At 45.0% G+C, this 23,653-nt stretch overlaps 2 protein-coding genes and 1 long non-coding RNA gene across 3 annotated transcripts; 2 read left to right on the plus strand and 1 right to left on the minus strand.

Moving 5' to 3' along the window:
* Positions 1-2,330: 2,330 nt before the first annotated feature.
* On the minus strand, positions 2,331-3,233 carry LOC135886254 (olfactory receptor 11L1-like). Its single transcript, XM_065414080.1, has one exon. The coding sequence runs from the start codon at positions 3,159-3,161 to the stop codon at positions 2,331-2,333; it is 831 nt and encodes a 276-aa protein (XP_065270152.1). The 5' UTR covers positions 3,162-3,233.
* A 5,085-nt stretch (positions 3,234-8,318) lies between these two features.
* On the plus strand, positions 8,319-14,821 carry LOC135887150 (uncharacterized). Its single transcript, XR_010561803.1, has 2 exons — positions 8,319-8,870; positions 11,805-14,821. It is a non-coding gene; the product is annotated as an uncharacterized LOC135887150 (long non-coding RNA).
* A 7,685-nt stretch (positions 14,822-22,506) lies between these two features.
* On the plus strand, positions 22,507-23,448 carry LOC135887148 (olfactory receptor 11A1-like). Its single transcript, XM_065414930.1, has one exon. It carries the CDS (start codon positions 22,507-22,509, stop codon positions 23,446-23,448), a length of 942 nt encoding a protein of 313 aa, XP_065271002.1.
* Positions 23,449-23,653: the final 205 nt, after the last annotated feature.

Raw genomic sequence — 23,653 nt, forward strand, 5'->3', positions numbered from 1 at the left:
ACGCGGTCCGCCGATTTAATGCACTTAGAGCATTTTATGTGGGGATACACACAATCGACTGTATAAAACCGATTTCTATAAAACCGTCTTCTATGAATTCGACCTAATTTCGTAGTGTAGACATACCCAGAGTTAACTGCACCTTTGACTCCACCTCACACCTGGTCTTCTTCACAGGCACCTACTTAAAGTTTCAGGCTCCCAGCTGCCCTTGCTGCAGTGGGGTCTCATGTTTGTCTCCCTCCAGACCCGAGGTTTAGGCTTGCAGTCCCTCTGCACCTCACTGGGCTTTCCCCAGCAGGACTGATCAGGGTCAAGCACCTGTGGTCAGCCTTTCCCCAGAGACTACAATAGTGTATCCCAAGTATCAGGGGGTAGCCATGTTAGTCTGTATCTACAAAAACAACAAGGAGTCTGGTGGCACCTTAAAGACTAGCAGATTTATTTGAGCATAAGCTTTCATGGGTAAAAACCTCACTTCTTCGGATGCATAGAGTGAAAGTTACAGATGCAGGCATTATATACTGACACATGGAGAGCAGGGAGTCACTTCGCAAGTGGAGAACCAGTGTTGACAGGGCCAATTCAATCAGGGTGGATGTAGTCCACTCCCAATAATAGATGAGGAGGTGTCAATTCCAGGAGAGGAAAAGCTGCTTCTGTAATGAGCCAGCCACTCCCAGTCCCTATTCAAGCCCAGATTAATGGTGTTAAATTTGCAAATGAATTTTAGTTCTGCTGTTTCTCTTTGAAGTCTGTTATGTATGTTACCATTCCTGATGTCCGATTTGTGTCCATTTATTCTTTTACGTAGCTCATCAAGGGCTCATTCACCTGCACATCCACTAATGTTATATATGCCATCATGTGCCAGCAATGCCCCTCTGCCATGTACATTGGCCAAACCGGACAGTCCCTCCGCAAAAGAATAAATGGTAACATACATAAGCCAGTAAGTGAACACTTCAATCTCCCTGGTCATTCTATTACAGATTTAAAAGTCACTATCATTGAACAAAAAAACTTCAGAAACAGACTTCAAAGAGAAACAGTAGAACTAAAATTCATTTGCAAATTTAACACCATTAATCTGGGTTTGAATAGGGACTGGGAGTGGCTGGCTCATTACAGAAGCAGCTTTTCCTCTCCTGGAATTGACACCGCCTCCTCTATTATTGGGAGTGGACTACATCCACCCTGATTGAATTGGCCCTGTCAACACTGGTTCTCCACTTGCGAAGTAACTCCCTGCTCTCCATGTGTCAGTATATAATGCCTGCATCTGTAACTTTCACTCTATGCATCTGAAGAAGTGAGGTTTTTACCCACGAAAGCTTATGCCCAAATAAATCTGTTAGTCTTTAAGGTGCCACCAGACTCCTTGTTGTTTTAATAGTGTATCCCAGTCACCAGTCAGCCTTCATGAAGCAAAATACATTTATTCTTGGGTAAAAGCATTACAGAAATAACATTAAAAAAACCCATAAAAGTTCATATGTCATGTGTAACAGTGACAGACCCCGGTCATCAGCAGGCAGGATTGAACCTGGGGCCTCTGGAGCTAAATGCATGAGCCTCTACTGCATGAGCTAAAAGCCATGTGGCCCTTAGCTAAGGCTGTAGCAGACTCATTAATCTCTCTCTAAGTGGTCTCGGTGCCACTACATGGGACAGAGCAACACACCCAGGTGGTGTGTGAGTTACATATGCTCAAAGCTTACCAGAGGTCACCCATCAAACTTATGGGTTCCTAGTAGGCCAAAGTTCATCCAATCCTTCTGAAAGTCTTGGGAGCCTCTTTGAAAGAGGGTCCTGTCTGATTTCTGAATCAAAAGAAAACCCTGAGTCAGTTTAAACTCAGCCTTTTTATACTAATTGGCCTTTCTTTGTGTTTTGGTCTCTAGAAAACCCAGTCTGAAACAGTATATGCAAGCGTCTGTCTGGGGTTGTTTACAACCTGAGATGACACCTTAATCTCTCTCTCTCTCTCTCTCTCTCTCTCTCTCTCTCTCTCTCTATTTTCAGTTCTTGGAGAAGCTGTGGCAACCCTTCCCCTGGAACTGGCTGCAATCGTCGAGTATTCATAAACTTAATTCAATACGGTCTCCAAAGAAATGGCATGGGGTTTAATATCTGTCACAGTACTGCCTTAGTCCTTTGGTGGATGAGTCTTAGTGAATTGAACTAGCTGAAAACGTTCCATTGAAAGGCTTTCGGGAGTGAAAATTACATATTTGTCAAAATGGACGTGTTCCTGAAAACTATCCATTTTCATTGAAAAAAAAAATTCAGGCTTTTCTTGTAAAGAAGAATTGGCGAGGACTATTTGATCAGTCAGGGAAAGGGATGACCTTGCTTATGAGTTTCCTCAATGCTTCTTTAACCTCCTTGTTCCTCAGACTATACACAATGGGATTGAACAGTGGAGTCACAATGACGTAGAGCAGGGAAAGGATTTTGTTGAGATGAATGGACTGAGTTCCTGTGGACACGATGTATGTAACGGTCAGCGTCCCATAGAAAGTGGTGACTACGATGAGGTGAGAGCTACAGGTGGAGAATGTTTTCTGCTTCCCACTCTTTGATGGGATTTTGAGGACAGCCAAGAGGATATGAATGTAGGATGTGATGGTCAAAAGGAAGGGGATCAGTGATACAATGCAACATGAGACAAAAATCGCTACCTCCACCATGTAGGTGTCAGAGCAGGACAGTTTCAGCAATGGCGTCAAGTCACAAAAGAAATGGTCGATTTCATTAGGGCCACAAAGAGTTAAAGATTTTGCCAGAAGCAATTGCAACACAGCAGCCAACAGAAATCCCCAAACCCATGTGCCAGCAGCCAGCTTAATGCAAAGATTCCAGTTCATTGTGTCTGCATAGTGCAGAGGCTGACAAATGGCCAGGTACCGATCATAAGACATGAACATCAGGAGAAAACACTCAACAGTCCCTAATGCACAGAAGACGTATAACTGTGTGATACAGCTGGTAAAGGAAATAGATTTGTCCTCTCTCAATAAGTCCACAAGCATCCTGGGGGCAATGTTAGAGGTGTACAAAATCTCCAGGAAGGAGAGGTTACCCAGGAAGAAGTACATAGGAGTGTGAAGACTGCGATCAGCTGATACTGTGATTATAATGAAGATATTCCCCACCATGGTTGCTAGGTACACCACAAAGAAGAGGGGAAAGAGGAAGATCTGCAGATCATGGAGATCGTCGAAGCCCTGGAGTATCAATGTGCCCACGATGGTTTCATTTTCAATTCCAGGGTCCTCCATTATTTATTTCTAGCTGCAAATAAATAAATAATAGTAATAATAGAAGTTATAAATGTAACCCAACTAAAGCTTTTTATTTATTGCCCTTTATTTGGATTTGTAAATAATAAAAGTGCAATCATGCAAAATCTGTGTGTGCCCTCCTTTAATTTACAAGTTATAATTAAATAATATACAAATTATTCAGGGGATGCTTGTGTGTTAGATATCTCTGACAACAAACGAGAGGGAGAGTTAGAGAGAAAGAGAGTGTGACTGATAGATACATATGGTAGCTCTGTGTAAGCTGAAAGCTTCTCTCTCTCACCAACAGAAGCTGGTCCAATAAAAGATATTACCTCACTCGCCTTGTCTCCTTCCAATACTACAGTATCGGGGGTAGCCGTGTTAGTCTGTATCCACAAAAACAGAGGGCATAAGCTTTCGTGGGTAAAAAACCTTGCATATGAAGAAGTGGGCTTTTTACCCATGAAAGCTTATGCCCAAATAAATTTGTTAGTCTTTAAGGTGCCACTGTTGTTTTTGTTGCTAGATGTAACATTCAAGATAGATAGATAGATAGATAGATAGATAGATAGATAGATAGATAGATAGATAGATAGAGTACCTTTATAACTGGCTGATCGGGAATCTCCATGCATTCAGATCTTCCATCTCAGATGGTTGGAGAAGACATTTCACTTCTTAATGTGTGTACATGTTCCTGCATCTTCTTCAATTAAGCTGATTGTTGGCTACATCAGTGTATCTTACTATCCTATGTGGCCCCCATTATTGGAGTAGTCAAACATCTCAAAATTATTCATGGATTTTATCCTCACAACCCCTCTGAAAGCTTGCCCTATGCAATGCCATTCTGGTTTGGTTTGGCTTCCTAGATCTATATAAGCTCTCCTCCTCAATTGGCTTCATTTGCTTTCTTCATTCATTCTGCAAGGAGCATTATTATCCATGTCTAAACACAGCTGGTTGTGCCATCTGATTTATATATTCCTCCAGGTATTTTTTTTCACATGGCACCTGGGATGCATTCTCCAGAGGCTGAAAAGAAAAGTTCTGCAACATTATAGTGAAAAGAAGAATTCTTCAAGGCCTAATTTGAGCTCCCTCACACCAATTCCACACCAGACTTCTTCCCAATTCACCCCATGGTTATGTGGAGCAGCTATCTACAGTTATGAGTGGGTTAATGAGATAACAGCTCATTGGCTATTTTGGAAGGTAGGTTCTTGACTGCAGGAAAGCTGTAGGTTGCAGATACCACTACACCTTGGAGACTATTGTGATAGAGTTATGCCTTGTCGCAAACTCTTGCAATTTTGTCACGAGTCTCATGCTATTTACATAAAGCCCCAGCTCCTGGAGGCACATGGTTAGGTGACAATCCCAGCTTTCACTAAAAACAAACAACAAAACATTTGTAGCCTTCCTGGTTGTAGAAAAAGCTTGAAAAAGTAACTCCTAATGACTTCTACACTAGAAGGCAAATAATACGCACCTAAAAATTGTTGTTATTTTTGAAAATCTCATGATTTGGGGGGCCTGTCTCATGATCCTGGAATTGTTAGGGTTGGTGATCCTGGTTATGTAATGTATAAATACTAATGAACTGAGTATTAAATACCCTAAGAAAAATAGCAAACTGACTTTATTGAAGCCTCTTTATGATAGTCCCCATCCTGGTAGTATCTAAGCCGCTCACCATCTTCACAAAGGGATAGAGCCGTTGTGATGCTCACAACACCTAACTTCTAGGCACCTAGAAAATCACAGGAACAACTCTGTGATCTACAAAGTCTGAGCTAGGTGTCTGGGTTGTCTATACAATGTATGGAGAGAGAAAGACACCTTACAGCGTGATCCACAAAAGCACGTACACTAGGCGGGAAGATGCCTAAGTTAAGTGATGGGAGCATCCTTAGCTGTGCTCTTAGTCTCATGGAGATAGCTGCCTGAGTCCAGGCTGCGTGGAGGTGCCTCTCTCTGCTTGAGATTCACAGCCAGGAGCCCCTCTCCTGGTAACAGGCAGCTTGAGCACCTCAGTTGTTTCTTGTGACACTGAGCTAGGTGCCTGCCTCACTACCCACAAAATGTCTGGAGCAGGAGGGATGGAGCCGTCGCTCACCTTATAACTTTTAGCCCAGTTGTTAGAACACTGATGTGGGATGTGGGGGACCCCCGTTCAATTTCCACCTCTCCCTGAGGGTCAGTCAGGATTTGAAGAGGTCTCTGCCAGCTTCCAGGAGAGTGTGCTAATGGCTGAGCTGTGAGGTACCCTGACACAGGACTCCCTTGGTCTCTCCTGTTTAGGGTGTCCAGATAGCAAGTGTAAAAAATCGGAAGAGGGGGTGGGGGGTAATAGGTGCCTATATAAGAAAAAGCCCCCAAAATCAGGACTGTCCCTATAAAATTGGGACATCTGCTCACCCTACTCCTGTTGAAACTATTCCATCATGGATACCCGACTGTTGAGGATTTTCGGGGACCCCCATATGCCTTACTCTGAATTATAACCTATTGCTAAAGCTAGCAACAGTAGGCCGTGGCAGGCCTGCTTAATATTAAAGGTATAAGCAAGATTTGTAATACGCTTGTGTGGCACAATGCAAAACCTGTATGGCTCAATCAAAAGGCCAACAGGAGAAAAAGGGGAACCAACGCCTACTGGTAGTTGGGTAACCTAACCTAAGATAGCAGTAGTTTAGCTATGGAAAATTAATAAGGCAAAAGAGTCTTGTACAGTAAAACCGCAAGAGGGGGGCCGGGCAGAAGCCTCTAGCAATAACAGGAAAAACCCTAAATGGTATCGGATCCAAAGCGCGGCCCCCAGAGAGGCTTTGATTGGTTTGCTAGCAAATATACCAAATAAGGCTGATAAGATTTGTAATGCTTGATTACGCGTTGTGGTTTTTATCTTTATAAGCTTAAAGCTGTGTGATTTATGCAAGGGCGGCTGACCCCCTTGCATGGGGATACGCCGACCTTCCCTTTATGCATAATTGTATTGTGTAACCTAATAAAGGTGCATCAGTGTGTCTGACCCAAAATCAACGGTGTGGTCAATTTTTCCACGACAATTTGGGGGCTCGTCCGGGATCCACAGATGACATCCCTGGATCGGAGGACCGCGGGCAGTTCTCTTCCAACCCCGGGGCCCATCTGAGAGGTAAGAGACCTTTTGAAATCTCTGCTGTTAGGGGCCTGGGAGAGGACTGGTCCGTAGGCTCTGACTGGGGTAAGTCACAAGCTGGATCCAACCTTGGGACAAGTCAGACACACTTGACGCCTTCATTAGGGTTTGTTTTAGACTGGGCGGGTCTCAGTCTCCGGGTTTGTGTCAGTTTCAGTCTCAGTCTCAGGTTTCAAGTTAGGCTGTGTTACAGTCTCAGGTTTCAAGTTAGGCTGTGTTACAGTCTCAGGTTTCAAGTTAGGCTGTGTTACAGTCTCAAGTTTCAAGTTAGGCTGTGTTACAGTCTCAAGTCGCCCCCTCGGACCACGCTCCTTTGGTCCGAAGTATCCTGATCGCCTATTAGAGCTGGGCGTTCGGGGTCCCGGAGCCGACCAGGTTGGGAGGGACAAGGGGCAGTTTCGCCCTGGCGGCTGTGCCAGGAAATGTGCCTGTGTGTGTGAGGCCGAGCGGCCTGTGTGTGTGTGTATAAGGCCAAGCGGCCGGAGTGTGTTGGTCGTGGAAAGACGCCCCAGACCCCCTGCGAAGCAAGTAATTGCTCGTGACCGGGGGTGTTCTGAAAGCAAGCTCCACGACCCGCTTAAAGAAAGATTGAAAAGCTTCCCCGACTGGCAGGCTTTGGTAAGTGGCTAACCAGTCAGGGTGCTTGTGTGTTCCCCATCCCGTTACCCTTTACCCCTCCACTTCCCCATGGCCCAGTGACCGCTCTTGGAGCACCGCCTTGTAAAAGGCCACGGGGTCCCTTTTTGTTCCCCCCGGAGCAATAAGCTCCCTTCCCTACCTCGGAGAGGAGGGAAGCCCCAGGAAACCGTACCGTCGGCTCAAAAGCTACTGCAGCACCGTTGGCTTAAAGGCTGGTGCCCAGGGCTGGAGAGGGACGTACGGGGACCACGGGTTGTTCAGTCAGCCCGCCCCCCTTGTCCGCTTTCCTGTAGGTTCACCAGAAGAAAAATGCCTGGGAACCTGCTCCCTTGTGTTCCTGCCATGAAACAAGGGCAGGCCTGGAGTTGGGCCATTAGTGTAGAACTGTGGTAACCCCCGAGTTAGCATCCTGGTGTAATTGGCTTGAGTGAAAGTAAGCTGTAAAAAGAATGGGGGCCAAAGGGTCAAAAATCCTGCCGGTCCCACCCAAAGGCACGCCTGCTGCTTATATGTACGTACATTATAAATCGTCGACGTGTAAATAGTTAGATAAGTGGAACTGGTACACTAGAGATAATCCGCAACTACAGTTTCCCCTGGAGGGTAGCTTTGATCTTGACAGGATGGTGCACCTTAGAGGAGCCCTTCTTGCCAACACGGTGCCCCAGGGTCAGTTTGATGCGTATTTTATGTGGTATGATAAGATGGGAAAGGATTTGCTGTGTAAACTGAATTGTACAATTTTTGCTCCCCAGACGGGGTGTTTCTGGAGGTGCCCGATCCTGCACAGAATACAGTTTTAGCTCTGCTGCAGGAAGAGCAGGCTCCGATGGGGGACACCCAGTCCAGCCCTTCCTTGTTGCAACAGGAATTGCTGGCAAAGGTCTCACCCACGTTATGGGCAAAACATGCCAACCAGGTTGGGCGCATTGGTTCTGCCCAACCGGTTAAAATCCGTGTAAACCCAGCGAAGCCCCTCCCCAGGATCCGCCAATATCCATTATCCAGACAGGCGGAGGAGGGTATTCGCCCGGTAATGCCCAGGGTTTATAATTGGTCCCCAATTTCTTAACTCATGACGTATTGTTTGTACCCTGTTTGTGGTTTAATAAAAATAAAAGAAGCTGGTAAGCTGTTGTTGGTGTGTTGGTCTCCGGACCACACCCCAGTGCGTACTGGTTTGTATGTCAATAAACTGGCCTCAGGCTATAAGTCTGTGAACTAAAGTGACTGCGTGGGGTCCCACCGGACCGGAGGACCGTGGACCGCTTCCACACCGATCCCAGGCGCCAGGTAAGAGACCCTTGTCTCTATTTGGGCTTCGGTGGGGAGCTGCCCATAGGCTCTGGGTTCAGGTAAGGGCGCGCTGTGATCCGAACCTTTTGAGGTAAGACTCATTTGCCTGACGCCTGTTCGTTTTGTGTGTGTCTGTTCTGTAACTTGTCTGTTTAAATTCTTGCATCATGCTGCGCTCTCTTAGGCTGTAAGCTAGGGGGGAGGGCGTAGGGGACTGTCTGTTTTGTGGTGTGTACACGAGGTCTTAGACCCAACGGTTTCTTTGAAACAGCCTCGGTGAAATTACTGGGACATCCGTCTGGCAGTTAAACACTTTTAGAGTGCCAGCCCAGAATAAAAACAAGTTTCGGATGACAGGAGATTATTCAGGCAGGAACAAAGGCTGAATAGGCTGAGTGATCTCTCTGGGACATAAAGGAAACCACCACTGACTCAAGAACTGAGTGGCCCGAGGACTAAAGGTAAACAACTGAAAGGGTTTCTAATCTTGATAAGAACAAGAAGTACGCCAAACTCCTATGCCTTGCCTTTTAGGCTTTCTATATTGTTGTTTGTTTAGCTTTGTGGCCATATCCCTCTGGGCAGTGGTGATCTCAGAGGGAGGTGAAAATCAGGCTGTAGGAGCACCCCGGGACAGTGGACCCCATAGTGAGTAGGGGACAGAGCCACTCCCTGGAACCCACTGCAGGCGGGGTAAGGGACCGAGGATAGCGGAGACCCCCGCCTAGAGTGACAGTGGTGGGATGAGGCCAGGGCACCCTGGAGCCTACTACGGGTGGGGTAAGGGACTGGGTAAACCGGAGACCCCCACTTAAGTAAGTAGTAGGAGGGCAGGACTTTAGGGAATCCCGGTGCAGCCGAAGGGGGCAAAGGACTCCCCACCAGCAATAGGCTGTGTGGACTAGTGAGACCTGCGACCCGGGGATTGACAGGACTCCCACTAGCAATAGGCTGGGGGCTGGAAAGGACTGTTATAGCAAAGATCCCAGTTTAAGTGTGGTGTGATTGTAGGTCGCAAGGTGACTCCGGGACTTGCTACGGGCGGGGTAAGGGACCGTAAAGTGAAGTAGCGGAGACCCCCGTTTGTGTGAATAGAGTAGTAGGTCCCCACCCTTTTCTACCCATTTAAGTGACCATTGTGTCCCTTCTCACTCGGAGAGAGAGAAGGCCCCGGGAAACCGTCCAAGTACTCCTAGGCAGTGGTGCAACCCATCCCGTTCTCTTGAAGACGGGCCGGTGCTCTCTACTGGGGGAGGAGAGTACGGTGACAGAAGCTTTCCAAATTTTTCGTGTGATTGACCTACGACCGAAAATCCTCCACAAAACCCTTCCCCGAATCTTATCTTCCTCTGGAGCAAGAACTCGCGTGTGGGTTGGATCACTGTGGAGTGAGCTCCCTCCCCTTGCTGTGTGTGAAGGGGAGCCCCTGGAAATCGTTTGCCAAAACCTGGGGCAATCGGGCATCCTACCCCGTTCCCCTAGAGGGCGGATTGATAACTCGTTGCCGGACAGGGTGCATGCGAGGACCTCCCTTATAAATCCTCCCCAGTGGTGTGAATGTTGAAAGGGGTGAGGCTACACCCAGGTTTAAAAAGGAGCAAGAGGGAAGGATTGCTCTCCCCCGGAAGAGAGAGCAGAGCTTATTGCAGTGTTCTAATTTGTGTAATATAAATTTTAGTGTTGTTTAATTATTCTTCAAGCATAATAGCAAGTGTTTTAGTGTTGTTGTGTTGTTTAACCACTCTTTAAGTATAATAATAATTGTTTTGTTAAATAATTGGTCCTCTTCTACAAGGAGGGTTGGTAAAAACAGCCCACCCTCCCTGCTGAATTGATAGTAAAACAATGCCTGTGCCCATAAGAAAAAAGGATTGGGCCCAAGCGGGCAGACAACCGCAGTTTGAGGAAGTCAGGAGAGGGGGGTTAGGGGGTTAACTCTGTAGTTGCTGGTGAAAATTAAGTAATTGCAGAGTTGGCTTCTTGCCTTTTTCCTTTCATAATAATAATTGCTTAAATAGTGGTGTAATGTAAAGTCCATATAATTTTATAGAAACATAATAAATCAATATAATGTAACTGAAATAGTTTTAGAAAAAATATGGTAATAAGTAAATATAACGTGATTGGGATATGTTTTATGTAAAAGGTCTCTTGTAAGGTATCATTACAGAGCTTATAATCTACTAAGTATAGTCATCTGATTTGTACCACTCTTGTATCTAAAACTGGAAATATAAAATGTATCTCTCTATCAGTGTTATAGAGGGCAAACAATTTATAAGTTTGCCCTGCATGGGCTTGTGCAGGGTAAAACGGATTTATTTGGGTTTAGACCCCATTGGGATTTGGGCATCTGAGTGCTAGAGACAAGCACACTATTGTAAGCTGTTTTCAGGTAGACTTGCAGCTTTGGGACAAGTGATTCAGCGGGGTCTGTGTTAAAACAAACTGGAGTGTCTGGCTCAGCAAGACAGGGTGCTGGAGTCCTGAGCTGGCAGGGAAAGCAGGAGCAGAAGTAGTCTTGGTACATTGGGTGGCAGCTCCCAAGTGGGTTTCTGTAATCCAACCCGTCACAAATGGCATAAGCGGTAAAACTATGAATAAATGTTAAAAAGGAAATTCTTGGTTTCTTTGCAGCCATTCCTTTGGGAGTGTCTGTAAGTAATCCAGGCAGAAGGTTATTAAGGTAAAATCATTTGACTATAAGAAAAGGTTAGTTAAATTTGTTAAGAAACACTCCTGGTGTGTATAATTATTGTTTATAAGTTTAAGATAAGTTAATGTTGTTTTGGGGTTATGGAACCAAGGGAAATATTTTTGCCAAACAAAATAAACTAGTGTTGTTTAGTTTTGGTATTTAGCATTTAATCCTTAAAGTAATTTAGTGCTTTGCAAAGTTTAAATTGTTTTAAAATGGAAAATTTTAAATCTGTTTTGGATATTTAAATTAATTTGTTCAAATGTTTAAAAGTTATAATTATAAGTGTGTGTTAGTTTTGGTGGTGTATTTTTTTGTGAAGGGGGGCAGATGCAGGATCTTGGATGAAGGTTTTACAACAGTTTTGCATTGGTAGAATATGTCATGCGGGGGCTGTTGTGGAGCTTTTGCTTAAGAATTTTGTATCACAATCTGGCATATCTAAACTAATTATAAAAGAGCTATGTGCAGCTTCACAGATCCAGTATGTGTGCAGCTTCACAGATCCAATATGGCCAAATACCCTTTGAAGGCCACTCCCAATCAAGGGACCAAATTCAGCCCTCATGAAAATTTTTACCAGGGCACCCAATGCAACTACCAACAGTGCCCTGCTGGCTTAGCTCAAATAAACAGTCATTTAATAAATTACACAATAGTCAGGCACTAACGAAATGTGAGGTTTTTTTATATACAGCAGTCCTGCCACTCACGGAAACCAGAGACTGGGTCTGCATAGGGGTCCATCAGCAAAGAACTGCCCTGGCCCCATGCTAAGGAACTCTTGTCCGCTGACAAATCCATTAAGCCTTCGGACCTTGCTAAGAAAAACAACTTCTCCGCCTGAGGCCATAATAAAGCCTCCAACCAAGCAAGGTGATTGTGCTGGTAACCCCTCCCTTGCAGCCTCATTGCCGGACAGCTAAGTGAACTGAGACTACGAAATCTTGAAGAATAGCTTGCGGAAGCTAGCCAAAACTACCTAAAGATGAAACTTTTAATATTTTTCAGCCTCTCCTCCTTAACGAACTTGGGGTGGGGAGGGAAAAAGTAATTTTTGTATTGTTTTTGTGTTTTTCTAAATCTTGGCCAATCAGTAGCCTTCGGTTTGGCCTGTGTCGTATTGCAGTGTATTCTGGCTCTATATGGTTGCCCATTGTTGTAGTCCCCGCTCCCCAGCTACTCCCCCTTGTATCTTCTCCAATTCCCATACAAATCTGTCTGGCCATAGCCTCAGGAAAAATTCAAGCCTCGGAACAACGAAAGTGGTATAGCACATCCTACCGATGGAATTGTTGTTTACAGTGGTAAATTGTGCTAAATGCTATTATAAGAACCACCACTTTCTCATTTCCCCCTCTGCTTTCCAAATAACTACCTAGTACCCTGATTGTTTTCAAAGAGCGGCCATTCAACTGGCCCAGCTTGTGCAGTGGGAAAGTTTTTATCAAGGAAGGAGAGGTTTGGTGGAAGGAGCTTTGCATGGCCTAACTAAAGTAGCCGCTATTTGGACAATAAATAAAACATCTGTTGTATGTACCTTCCAAGCTTCGGAACCGGTAAATGGCACCTGGGCTCCAGTGCACTTACTTGTGCCAAAACCCTGGGCGAATTGTCTATGGGACTGGGTTATCCACCGGCAGGTATGGGAAGTTAAACCACCCCATGAACCTAGCCATTTCATCACCACTCCCTATGATTTCGCTGCTCATCATATCTGGGTGGGTATCGGAACCTTGTGGTCATTATGGCCCTTGGAACCCCCACAGCTATTTTGCCTCCGCAAATTGCATCCTGGGAAAATAATCAATGTATTGGATATGGCCTGTTGGGAAGAAGAAGCAATTAAAAAGGACCCAAAGGAAAATTATTGTTTAGCAAAAAGAATGGGTGTGCCCTGCCATCTCAGCCCCAAATCCCCATTCCATACAGTCTTAACTTAACCACTGCACAAGGCAGCCGTTTATTACCTGGCCTGGTATGCCCCAAATCTATGTGTCCCTCAACCCAGCCATCCCTCTTACTAAAGAATTGGCTCAGCTTGTACCCAGCCTTTCCACTTCTATAGTTGTAAAAATTTTGCTTGGTATTATTTTAGCTGCTTATTGTAAATTGTTAATTGCCTTATTGTGCTGCTTATGTAAAGTTTGTCTCATATCCCAGCCTCAGCCACAACCACCCCTCAGGACCCTGTTCTTTTCCACTGATGTTAATAATCTTTCAGACCCAACTGTTAACCACCTTAGTATAAACTTGTGTGCTAAGTATTGCCCAATGACCTCCATTCTAAATAAGAATAGTAATGCCTACCTGAAGACCCTGAAACATCTTCCCTAGAAATCTGCCATACTGAGGACTTTCGTGGGTAATGGGGTAGGCCTAAAAGCCTGAACCAAAAATCAGTTTGTGAGGCTATGCAAAAGTACCAACAGAGGAGGGAATGACCCCCCAGCAGTACTGGTAAAATATGTTCATGGCTAATAAAATATAATAACCGCTTGTGTGAAGCAATAGGTAACTTTAGCTAAATGCAAACTGACTCATGCAATTTCTCCTTTGCATAATCTATGACCTATTTCGAAATTCCAGCTATCTGCAAACTAGCCCCCCCTTAAGCCTTTGCTGAAATCACCCGGAAAATGACATAGTCCAAGTCTTAAGAAATGTACCAAAACTAGGGCCGAGTACCACCCCTGCGGAAACCACCAAGCGCCCTTCTACCCAAACAAACACCCACTCCTCGGAAATTAGGTCAGAGGGTAGGGAGGGGGGTGAGAGGACTGACCCCAACCCCAACACCCTAGCTCGTGATATACATGGGTTTCTGTTCTGGGGGCTCATCGGTGGTGGGCTGTTGTTGGGCACCTGTGTATGCTATTGTTGCTGCACACGTTGCCATCCCCGACCTGCAGTATTGTCCTTCCTTCTACCACGCCCTCACCCCTTGCCCCTCGCCCCTTTGCGGACTTCTGTGTTGGAACCAGAAGATCCAGTATATGACTCACTGGAAATACCCTACTGTGACAAATATAAAACGCCCCTGGGAAAAAAAAAAAAAAACCTGAGGTCCAAGCTTTAATAAACATTCATATTAAGGGAGTTGATGCTGTTGAATTAGCATCAAGAGGAGGGAGTTGTTGAGGATTTTCGGGGACCCCCATATGCCTTACTCTGAATTATAACCTATTGCTAAAGCTAGCAACAGTAGGCCGTGGCAGGCCTGCTTAATATTAAAGGTATAAGCAAGATTTGTAATACGCTTGTGTGGCACAATGCAAAACCTGTATGGCTCAATCAAAAGGCCAACAGGAGAAAAAGGGGAACCAACGCCTACTGGTAGTTGGGTAACCTAACCTAAGATAGCAGTAGTTTAGCTATGGAAAATTAATAAGGCAAAAGAGTCTTGTACAGTAAAACCGCAAGAGGGGGGCCGGGCAGAAGCCTCTAGCAATAACAGGAAAAACCCTAAATGGTATCGGATCCAAAGCGCGGCCCCCAGAGAGGCTTTGATTGGTTTGCTAGCAAATATACCAAATAAGGCTGATAAGATTTGTAATGCTTGATTACGCGTTGTGGTTTTTATCTTTATAAGCTTAAAGCTGTGTGATTTATGCAAGGGCGGCTGACCCCCTTGCATGGGGATACGCCGACCTTCCCTTTATGCATAATTGTATTGTGTAACCTAATAAAGGTGCATCAGTGTGTCTGACCCAAAATCAACGGTGTGGTCAATTTTTCCACGACACCGACTAAATGGGTCTACCACCTCCCAGGGGGTACCCTATGCACCAAGCTGCAGAGACATTCTCATCTCTCTCTCTCTCTCTCTCTCTCTCTCTCACCCAATATCCATAGCCCCGTGGTTATGGCACAAATCTCAAACACAGGAAACATTCATGCAAATCCTTTCCCCCCTCAGCATGAGAATCATAGACTCATAGAAGATTAGAGTTGGAAGAGACCTCAGGACCTCTAGTCCAACCCCCTGTTCAAAGCAGGACCAACCCCAACTAAATCATCCCAGCCAAGGCTTTGTCAAGCCGGATCTTAAAAACCTCTAAGGATGGAGATTCCACCACCTTCCTAGGTAACTCATTCCAGTGCTTCACCACCCTCCTAGTGTTTCCTAATATCCAACCTAGACCTCCCCCACTGCAACTTGAGACCATTGTTCCTTGTTCTGTCATCTGCCACCACTGAGAACAGCCTAGCTCCATCCTTTTTGAAACCCCCCTTCAGGTAGTTGAAGGCTGCTATCAAATCCTCCCTCACTGCAGAACTGCTGCTTAGCCAGTCAGTCCCCAGCCTGTAGCAGTGCATGGGGATTCTTCCTTCCTAAGTGCAGGACTCTGCACTTGTGCTTCTTGAACCTCATCAAATTTATTTTAGCCCAATCCTCCAATTTGTCTAGGTCACTCTGGATCCTATCCCTACCCTCCAGCATATCTACCTCTCCCCCCAGCTTAGTGTCATCCGCAAACTTGCTGAGGGTGCAATCATCCCATCATCCAGATCATTAATGAAGATGTTTATTGTTTTCTGCAGAAGACGTTTATGTTTACATTTATGTTTATGAAGAAGTCTATGTTTTCTGCAGAAAAGGACTTGGGGATTACAGTGGATGAGAAGCTGGATATGAGTCAACAGTGTGCCCTTGTTGCCAAGAAGACTAATGGCACATTGGGCTGCATTAATAGGAGCATTGCCAGCAGATTGAGGGAAGTGATTATTCCCCTCTATTCGGCACTGGCGAGGCCACATCTGGAGTATTGTGTCCAGTTTTGGGCCCCCCACTACAGAAAGGATGTTGACAAATTGGAGAGAGTCCAGTGGAGGGCAACAAAAATGATCAGGGGGCTGGGGCATATGACTTATGAGGAGAGGCTGAGGGAACTGGGATTGTTTAGTCTGCAGAAGAGAAGAGTGAGGGGGGATTTGATAGCAGACATCAACTACCTGAAGGGGGGTTCCAAAGAGAATGGAGCTCGGCTGTTTTTAGTGGTGGCAGATGCCAGAACAAGGAGCAGTGGTCTCAAGTTGCAGTGGGGGAGGTCTAGGTTGGATATTAGGAAACAATATTTCACTAGGAGGGTGGTGAAGCACTGGAATTGGTTCCCTACGGAGGTGGTCGAATCTCCATCCTTAGAGGTTTTTATGGCCCGGCTTGACAAAGCCCTGGCTGGGATGATTTAGTTGGTGTTGCTCCTGCTTTGAGCAAGGGGTTGGACTAGATGACCTCCTGAGGTCTCTTCCAACCCTAATCTTCTATGATTCTATGTTGAACAAAACTGGCCCCAGGACAGACCCCTGGGGCACTCCGCTTGATAGTGGCTGCCAACTAGACATCGAGCCATTGATCACTACCCATTGAGCCCTATTATCTAGCCAGATTTCTATCTACTTTATAGTCCATTAATCCAATCCATACTTTTTTAAGTTGCTGGCAAGAATACTGTGGGAGACAGTATCAAAATCTTTGCTAAAGTCAAGATATGTCACATCCACCACTTTCCACATATCCACAGAGCCAGTTTTCTCATCATAGAAGGCAATCAGGTTGGTCAGGCATGACTTGCCCTTGGGGAATCCATGCTGGCTGATCACTCTCCTCTCCTCTAAGTGCTTCAAAATTGATTCCTTGAGGACCTGCTCCATGATTTTTCCAGGAACTGAGGTATAGCTGACCGATCTGTAGTTACCCGGATTCTTCTTCTTCCCTTTTTAAAAGATGGGCACTATATTTGCCTTTTTCCAATCATCAGGGATCTCCCCCGATCGCCATGAGTTTTCAAAGATAATGGCCAATGGCTCTGCAATCACATCAGCCAACTCCCTCAGCACCCTCGGATGCATTAGATCTGGCCCCATGGACTTGTGCATGTCCAGCTTTTCTAAGTGGTCCTTAACCTGTTCTTTCACCACTGAGGTCTGCTCACCTCCTCCCCATACTGTGCTGCCCAGTGCAACAGTCTGGGAGCTGACCTTGTCTGTGAAGACTGAGGCAAAAAAAGCATTGAATACTTCAGCTTTTTCCACATCATCTGTCACTAGGTTGCCTCCCCCATTCAGTAAGGGGCCCACACTTTCCCTGACCTTCTTGTTGCTAACATACCTGTAGAAATCCTTCCTGTTACCCTTCACATCCCTTGCTAGCTGCAACTCCAATTGTGCTTTGGCCTTCCTGATTACACCCCTGCATGCTTGAGCAATATTTTTATACTTCTCCATAGTCATCTGTCCAAGTTTCCACTTCTTGTAAGCTTCCTTTTTGTGTTTAAGCTCACCTAAGACTTCTCTGTTAAGCCAAGCAGTTCGCCTGCCATATTTGCTATTCTTTCTGCACATCGGGATGATTTGTTCCTGCGCCTTCAATAAGGCTTCTTTAAAATACAGCTACCTTGGATGAGGGAGAATTGAACCTCCCACATCCCAGGTGAATGCTCTAACCACTGAGGAAAAGCTATTAGGGAAACAGCAACAGACAGACCCAATCTGGTAAGTGGTCTTTGAGATGGATTGGGTCCCGTATGCAAGTTGGGCAGATAAATGCCTATCTTCCCCCAGTTCATGGATCCCTCTGGAGCTTATGTGGGAGGTGAGGCAGCAATGCACATGACCAGAGTGAGAAACTTAGGTGCCAAGGGAACTGCTACTAAGAAAACTTGGGCACTGGGTGAGTTTCGGTTCCTATAGGCCTCATTGGGAGTTTTGTGAATCGCAGTGGAGATGAAAATTGGGATTTAGGCGCCTAAGTACCTCTCCCTTCTGTCACCTCTCTGTTCTCAGGCTGGGCCTCTCCTTCACTTCCCTGTTGAGAAGTGGGAAAAAACCTCCTTCTTGATTGTTGGTTGCTAGGCATCATTGTTCTGGCCATTGGGGGTTTCATTGTCTTCTTGGATTTTCCGCTGGTATGGGTTAGCCTGGGCCAGCCCTTTAATGACCCATTCAGTCTGCTCCAAACAGCGAGGCAACACACACACATCATACTTCCTGTGCTGCCCCAAGAGCAGATGTAACTCTTTTGCACCCAGTGCATAGCAACACAAAATATGGGAGAAACAAAGATAAAGGCTTAATGAAAATAGTACAGAAAATGCAGTAACCACTAACGGTTCTGAGATTGCTTCAGCTAGTTCCTTAATTACCCAAGGGTAAATTTCATTAGGCACTGCTGACTCGAATAACTTACCTTATCACCCTCACTAAGGATTCTGAAGGGCACAGTCTCCTCCCAGACACAGCTGTGCAACCCTTTTTTAAGGCAATGTGCATGATTCTACTTCCAGATACCGCAATTGCACTGTGGGGAGGCCCATGTGGGTGTGGTGATGTTGTACACAGGTAAATGTAAAGGCATTCAATGCAGTATCAGTCACCACATGAGCCTTCAAGCTTCTTTTTTCTCATAGTAGCGCTTAGGACTTGGGTAGCATCCCTTTAAATTGTCTGTGAGTCCTCCAGCATGGTGCTCACTGTGTTCTATTTTGCAGAAGCCAGAGCGGCAGTGTCTGAATTTCGCTAGACCTTGCAAATTGTGCATACATAATGAGCACAATTACTCAGACCATGCTGAGTACATGTGGTTCCTTTATATTGAAAAGACACAGCAATTGGACAAACTGTTTAAAGATATGTGACCCGATTACTATACACTATATGCCTCTTCCAGGCCCTCCCTCATTCTCTGTTCTGGCCTCCTAATGTATCAACCCTGGAACATCCAGTCCACCTGCTGCTTCCCTGCTGTTCCTGGAGCTCCAATGTTTTGTGCACTCCCATAGATTATAGATTGCTGATCCAGCAGACTTTGATCTTAATCATAAAGAACAACTATTGGCTCAGCTCAGTGGTGAAGGCTTGGACAGGTTTACTGTCAACAAAGCATGGTCTGAGTGCTCTATCTAGCAGGTTACAAATATGCTAGCACATGTATGCCAGTGACAAGATATCAGCTCAATCAACATCGTGTTGTCCCTAAGCTAACACAAAGCTGCTCCTCCTGCTACAATCCTTTTGTACATTTGATACAAATATGTTTCATATTACATTCCAGATGTTATTAGTTATAATCATAGAATCATAGAAGATTAGGGTTGGAAGAGACCTCAGGAGGTCATCTAGTCCATCCCCCTGCTCAAAGAAGGACCAACCCCAACTAAATCATCCCAGCCAGGGCTTTGTCAAGCCAGGCCTTAAAAACCTCTAAGGATGGAGATTCCACCACCTCCCCAGGTACCATCCTTGGACCTGATAGTTCAAACAAAACTTCCTCATCCATTATCCTGTCATCCCACCCTTATCTTAGGAGGGGTCTGTGTGCTCCTCTACCATCCTCTTAGGATTGTATTTTCATGTTTAGCTGATAAATGACCGTCCTCTTGGGATTGTGGTTAGCCAATACCTAGTGATACTATTCTAATAAGGCCTGCTTTGGTTCACAGCCTACTTTGGTTCATGCTTTTAGCCAAAACGAGGGCTCCAGCAAGGCCTACACCTCCTAGGATGTTTCCATTTGTCAACTTACTACTCACAAAAACCTCTTGACACAGGGGCGCCAGAACAGGGGGGCTAGGGGGCCATGGCCCCATCATTTTTAAAAGTGGGAGGGCATAGTCCTCCCACATTTTACCGGCCCTAAGGATGAGCGATGGGCGGAAGGGGGGCAGAAAGGAGCAAGCAGGGGGCAGGGTCTTGGGGGGAAGAGGTGGCGTGGGGGTGGGGCCATGGGGGAAGAGACAGCATGGAGGCAGGGCCTCAGGGGAATGGGTGATGCAAGGGCGGGGGTTCAGGGAGAAGGGGCGGCACAGGGGTGGGGTCTCGGGGAGAAGAGGTGGCGTGTGGGGGCAGGCCACGGTTTGGGCACCGGTGGTCCCCTTCTTTGAGAGAGTTTCCGCTGCTCCTGTCTTGTCACCTTCTTGACATTGAACACTGTCTTGACACTGACTGCTGTCCCTGAACATAAAGCTGCCCCCCACCCCCCAGGTCCACCAGTACGACAGAGGGAGGATGGTCCAGTGGACACTTATGAGAGCTGGGTTCAATTTCCTGCCCTGACATGTGCTTCCTGTGTGACCTTAGATAATCCCCTTAGAGCAGATTTTTGCAAAATTGCCTAAGAGATTTAGGAACCTAAGCCACATTCATTTTCAATTATCCTTAAGCAGCTAAGGGCCAAACTTTCAAAGGTATGTAGGCATCTAAAGATGCAAATAGGTACCTAATACATTCTTTAAAAGCACATAAGCAGATTAGGGGCCAGATTTTGAAAGGTATTTTGGAGCCTAGTGGGATTTTCAAAAGCACCTATGTGCCCAAAACTCATTGATATCAATGGGAGTTAGGTGCCTAGATATTTCTGAAAATCCCACTACGCATCTAACTACCTTTCAGAATAGACAGTAGAGCTTTCAGCTCTGCATCACGTACCCCCAACTTGTTTCAGGTAGGGTAAATCAGCCATAGCTCCATTGGGTCAATGGATCAAATCCCCAGCTGGTGTAAATGGATGTATGCCGATTTACTCCATCCATGTATCTGGCTTCCATTGTCTGAAGAGGGACCAGCATTCAAAGGTGACTTGCACATGATAGAAAAAGAAACATTTTAATGAAGCCCTTGGGGAACCAAATTAGAATGTGAGGCTTGTACAGGAAAATGCATCAGAACCTATAAAAGACCCAAAACCTGGGGAAATATTATCTGCCTAAATTCTCGATAGCAGAAAGCAGACAATACATGACTCTGGGAAGAGATTGAAGGCATCACAAGAAAAAGCAATAAAAGGGGAACTAAAGATACCTGTCGGTGATCAGCAAATACCTAAGAAAAGTGGAAGATGTTCTAAAGGTGAAAGGTGAATAAAGCATGAAAGGTGAATATGATTGAATTTGTTGCTGAGAAAGAAAATGTGTAGGGTCAAACCCAAGGGGTCTTTATTTGGGTCTTATTCAGGTTAAAGCTGTTCAAAAAATGGCTCATTATTTTTTCTGCAAAAAAATGGAGAGTGGGGGGGAATTTCATCAAAATTTTCAGAAGAAAATTTGTCCTTTTCATCCCCAAACTGAAAACTGGAAATTTTGGGCTGAAATTCAAATAAATGAGACAGTCCAATTTTCCTTTAAAAAAATTTCTATTGGAAAAGTTTTCACCACCCTGCTCAGACTAAATAGGTTATGTGCATGCACGGGTGAGGGATACCACAACAACAGATAAGTACTCAGGTAGCCTCAAAAACTTCAATCAATATGAATGAACAACAGTGGCTGGAAAAGTTTAGACTTTAGTATTCAAATTGCTCCAAAAATTTTGTCAATATTTTATATGGAAAAGAAAAAGGAAAATTGAGAACTGGTCAAAAAAAAGAACATAAATTTCCTTCTCTGCTCCATTTTTGTAGTGATTTTTTTTTTACAAAGGTAAAAACAAAAGTGGATTTATCCTGAATTTTAATAAAAAATTTGAAATATTCAAGCTGGAATTTTCAAAGGAGTTTGAGGACAGTTTAATGCCTAATTTGCCTTGCTGCTTGGAAAATCCTACCATAGGAATTCAATGGGAAGTCTGCTTAATTTCAATGGGAGCTGAGCACCTAACTCTCTGAGGCTCCTTTGAAAATCCCAATTTCAGACTTTTCCGACTAGCTCTAGGGTCATCTTATTGCAGTGTTAGATAATAATTTTGGGTTAACATCTTAATCTGTATGAGATGGAAACTAATAAGGAGGAAGAAGAAAAAGAGGAAAATGAGGAAGAAGAAAAAGAGGGAGAAAAGGATAAGGAAGTTAGAGAGAAGAATGATGATGAATTAGAGAGAATAAGGATGCCAGTTGAGGAGCTACTAGCTGGTGAGATGTGGTAAAAGCAAAAATGATTAAAGGTCTAGAAAACATGACCTGTGAGGGAAGATTGAGAAAAGCTGGGTTTGTTTAGTCTGGAGAAGAGAAGACTGAGAGGGGACATGATAACAGTTTTCAAGTACATAAAAGGTTGTTACAAGGAGAAGGGAGGAAAATTGTACTTCTTAACCTCTGAGGATAGGACAAGAAACAATGGGCTTAAATTGCACAAGGGAGGTTTAGTTTGGACATTAGGAAAAACTTCCTAACTGTCAGGGTGGTTAAGCACTGGAATAAATTGCCTAGGAAGGTTGTGGAATCTCCATCATTGAGGATTTTTTAAGAGCAGGTTAGACAAACACCTGTCAGGAATGGTTTAGATAATACTTAGTCCTGCTATGAGTGCAGGGGACTGAATTAGATGACCTCTCGAGGTCTCTTCCAGTCTTATAATTTTATGATTATAACATTATTTGATCATGAAAGGGTGATCACAAAAGTGTGTCTTGCAATGTCTCCCAGGACTGAGGTTCAAAGGCTCAAGGACACCTCTCTTAAACCAAACATGGCTAAACTGCTCAGGCTAAATCAAACAGCCATCGACGGATTCATCCTCTTAGGATTCTCCGATCTCTGCGAGTCTCAGGTGCTGCTCTTTCTGACTTTTCTCATTATTTACATTGAAACGATCACAGGAAATTTCTTGATTGCGGTTACAGTTCTGTCCCAGCATCGCCTTCATACCCCCATGTACTGGTTCCTCAGCAATTTGTCCTTCCTGGAAATCTGCTACACCACAAATATCGTCCCCAGGATGCTACTTGGTTTCCTGTTGGAGAAGAGTATAATATCATTCCCTGGCTGCATGATACAGTTCTACCTCTTTTGTTCATTGGGAACCACGGAGTGCTTGCTCCTTGGTATGATGGCTTATGATCGGTACCTGGCTATATGCTATCCGCTGCACTATGCAGCTGTCATGACTGGCAGGGTCTGCATCCAGTTAGCAGCTGGTTCCTGGGCATGTGGTTTTCTGATACCCATGATAACAGTATCTGTGATGTCCCATCTGACATTCTGTGGTCCCAATGAAATCAACCATTTCTTCTGCGATTTCAAACCTCTCGTAAAACTCTCCTGCACGGACTCCTTCTCAGTCGAAACCACCGTTTGTATCTTGTCCTCAGCTGTAACCATGGTCCCATTTCTCTTAATCCTGGTGTCCTACACTCACATCCTCAGGGCCATCCTGAGTATCCCTTCCACCACCGGGAGGCAAAAGGCCTTTTCCACCTGCTCCTCCCACCTCATTGTGGTCACCACTTTCTACGGGACCCTGATTGTCATGTACGTGGCCCCCTCAGCAAACGATTTGCCAGCTCTTAACAAGGTCTTCTCCCTGCTGTACACCACAGTGACTCCCATGTTTAATCCCATCATATACAGCCTCAGAAATCAGGAAGTTCGAGACAGTGTGAAGAAACTCCTAAGAGCAATGGTTTTGTAGGGCGGCAAATTGAAGATCACATTATGCAAATAAGAATAGGAGCTTCTATCTATCTAATCTAATCTATCTATCCAATACCCCCTACACCATGGTGTCTGGGGGTGATCATCCTTCTTTTTTAACCCCTCTTGAAATCAGCCACAAACATTTCAATGACCTTGAAAACCTTGACAGTTAGGAGATTTGGTGAGGAACTTGTGGTGAA

This window comes from Emys orbicularis, chromosome 12, assembly GCF_028017835.1.
Source record: "Emys orbicularis isolate rEmyOrb1 chromosome 12, rEmyOrb1.hap1, whole genome shotgun sequence".
In the NCBI taxonomy this organism is placed as follows: domain Eukaryota; kingdom Metazoa; phylum Chordata; order Testudines; family Emydidae; genus Emys; species Emys orbicularis.

Coding starts and splice junctions, on each gene's coding strand:
- LOC135887148 (XM_065414930.1), top strand. CDS start 22,507: ATGGCTAAACTGCTCAGGCTAAATCAAACAGCCATCGACGGATTCATC.
- LOC135886254 (XM_065414080.1), bottom strand. CDS start 3,161: ATGGTGGGGAATATCTTCATTATAATCACAGTATCAGCTGATCGCAGT.